The sequence below is a fragment of the Austrofundulus limnaeus genome, unplaced genomic scaffold (assembly GCF_001266775.1).
Source record: "Austrofundulus limnaeus strain Quisiro unplaced genomic scaffold, Austrofundulus_limnaeus-1.0 Scaffold446, whole genome shotgun sequence".
Taxonomy (NCBI): domain Eukaryota; kingdom Metazoa; phylum Chordata; class Actinopteri; order Cyprinodontiformes; family Rivulidae; genus Austrofundulus; species Austrofundulus limnaeus.
The window spans coordinates 423,161-425,423 of record NW_013952848.1 but is presented as its reverse complement, the minus strand read 5'-3'; the positions used below and the strand labels follow the sequence as shown (position 1 = coordinate 425,423).

Genomic DNA, 2,263 nt, shown 5'->3' with positions numbered 1-2,263 from the left:
CAGCCGAACTAGCAATCCTCAACAACTTTTTAAAGAATCAGCCGAACTAGCAATCCTCAACAACTTTTTAATTTTTACACCAGGAGCCAAAATTCTGTTTCAGGAAGCCACATCCCCAGCAATGGTGGTTGTAGAATTAAGTTGTAAAAGAGTTATTGCACCACTAGTTGGCAGTGTTGTACAAATATTGTACATGAATTGTCAGCTAGTAAATGTTAAATTGAACTATCGCTTTAAAATTAGCTTCCGCTAGTTTTTCTATGGCATATGCGGTTTTGAAGTCGTGGACCTAAATATTTTTATAAGTGCTTTAGAAATTGCGGAGACAATTTTTGGATTAGCGTTGCCCACCACTGATCGTATCATTTAGAACTGTTAATAAACCATAGGCGGAGACTATACTGTATAATAATCAAACATTTACCTTGTTTAAAAGGGACACCATGATTCTGTATGAAACGTCCTCCTTCATTTTAACATATGCATAGATGACATCTCTGATGAGCAGGTAGATAAAGAAGAGGATAGTTAGGACCAAAGCTACACGAAGAGGCAGCCTCCACTCTGGGAACAGCTTCAGGGGGAAGTCCTCCAGCTCTCTGGCTGCTGACAGAGACCCTTTATCCAGAACAGTGAGGCCCAGTTTGGTTGCCATCTGTGCGACTGCCTGCTTTGCTTCTGCACTGTTTCCACACAGGAACACCTGCACAAAACGTTTTTTGCTATTTAAAATGAAAAAAAAAATGGTGCAGCTGAAGTATTTAATAATTGCTATCACCAGAAATATCATACCAAACCAAAATGACAACTGTTTTCTGATTCTTGTTTTCATTCTGAACAATTTTACAGTTAAGTCAAAAATGCTTTTTAAAATGTATTTTTAATGTTGAACAGTTTTCCAAAGATTAATCAAAACATGTTTGCAAACCTTTCATTTTCTACTTAATGTGAAAAGTAAAATATGGTAACATGAATTTCCCCGGAAGGGTTATATCGGTAAATGTCTTTCTTGTTGTAGATATGTCTTTGAATAACCTGATTTACAAAACAATGACTAACGAGAGAATGACTAGTCTGAGCAGGGCCAAGATAACACTGGATTGTTACAGTCTGAAAACAAGTGCAACCTTGGTAAATTTCACCTGCATGATATTTAAATAAATCCTTATACTGCCAAATATGTTGCATTACATGATTATTTTCATAGAATTATGTGTAGTGGTGTCCCAATACCAGCATTTTTTACCTAAGGGAGGAGAGCCACCTCACTGAAATTTAAAAAAATGTGTTTTTAAAGTCGTGTAAGGTTTAGGTTATAACCCAGTAAACACTCTGTGTTGGTCCACAGAATCAGTGAGTACCTAAGGCCTGAGTCACACTACAAGAAAATCAGGCCGATTTTTGCCCTTCCAACAATCTTAAGGAAGTCCAGATTATGGTGATGGCTCTAAAGATAATCATAGCCGATATTCCCACCGTGGGTGGTGAGTTAAGAGTGATCTATTCGGCTCGGAAGAATGCCGGGACCGCTCCAACCTCAAAATCGGGGATATTCAACATGTTTGATTTTTTTGGCCCGATATCACAGTGTGTGTGGTGTTCAACCGAGCTCTCAGCTTGTGAATGAGACGTGTAGCCAATCAGAAAGCGAGGTGATGTAAACACAGAGGGGATTCCAAAATACAGAAGACAAAAAAAKRMMRKWWAKRRKYSKAGAAAGTCTGCTGGATGTTCAAAGTCCTATGGAATGTTTTTTCCTRTGGTAAAAATAGTCCACAAGCGATCCACATTGTTTCTTCCTTGTTGCAAATGTCTATTTACTCTGAACTCACGTCTCTCTGGAGGTCACATGAGATTTTTCCTCAGACATATGAATTCTCGTGAGATTTCAGGAAGTCTCACGTGATTTAAACTCTGACATCTGAATGTTCATGAATGAAATATCTTTTTGTGTGTGTGTGTGTTGTCTCTTGCCGTGTGGCTGTACACCACACACTGTAGGACCAAACCTGGTATATCCATGATTTTTTTCATGTGTGGGCTCCATCAGTCTTTGAAAATCGGCTGACTGCTTTAAAATCTTGTAGTGTGACTCACGCTTAAACTGAAGTATTCATACTTGTACTCAGTTTGGAAAAAGTTGGTATTGATAGTGTCGTATATTTTCGTGTACTGGCCCTTTAAGGAACGTGAACGAGCCAGGCATGCTCACGCTTGTCTCGGGGGCACGCGCACGCCTCTCGGGAGGGAGTTAGAGTAACTT

General features: G+C 39.3%; 1 protein-coding gene across 1 annotated transcript in view; it reads right to left on the bottom strand.

The window, feature by feature from the left end:
* LOC106529468 (metalloreductase STEAP4) overlaps positions 1 to 2,263 on the bottom strand; it is an 11,206-nt gene that overhangs the window by 2,059 nt on the left and 6,884 nt on the right. Inside the window, exon 5 of the mRNA XM_014024912.1 lies at positions 425 to 703. Coding sequence (XP_013880366.1) covers positions 425 to 703 — 279 coding nt within the window. The remainder of the gene's footprint in view (positions 1 to 424; positions 704 to 2,263) is intronic.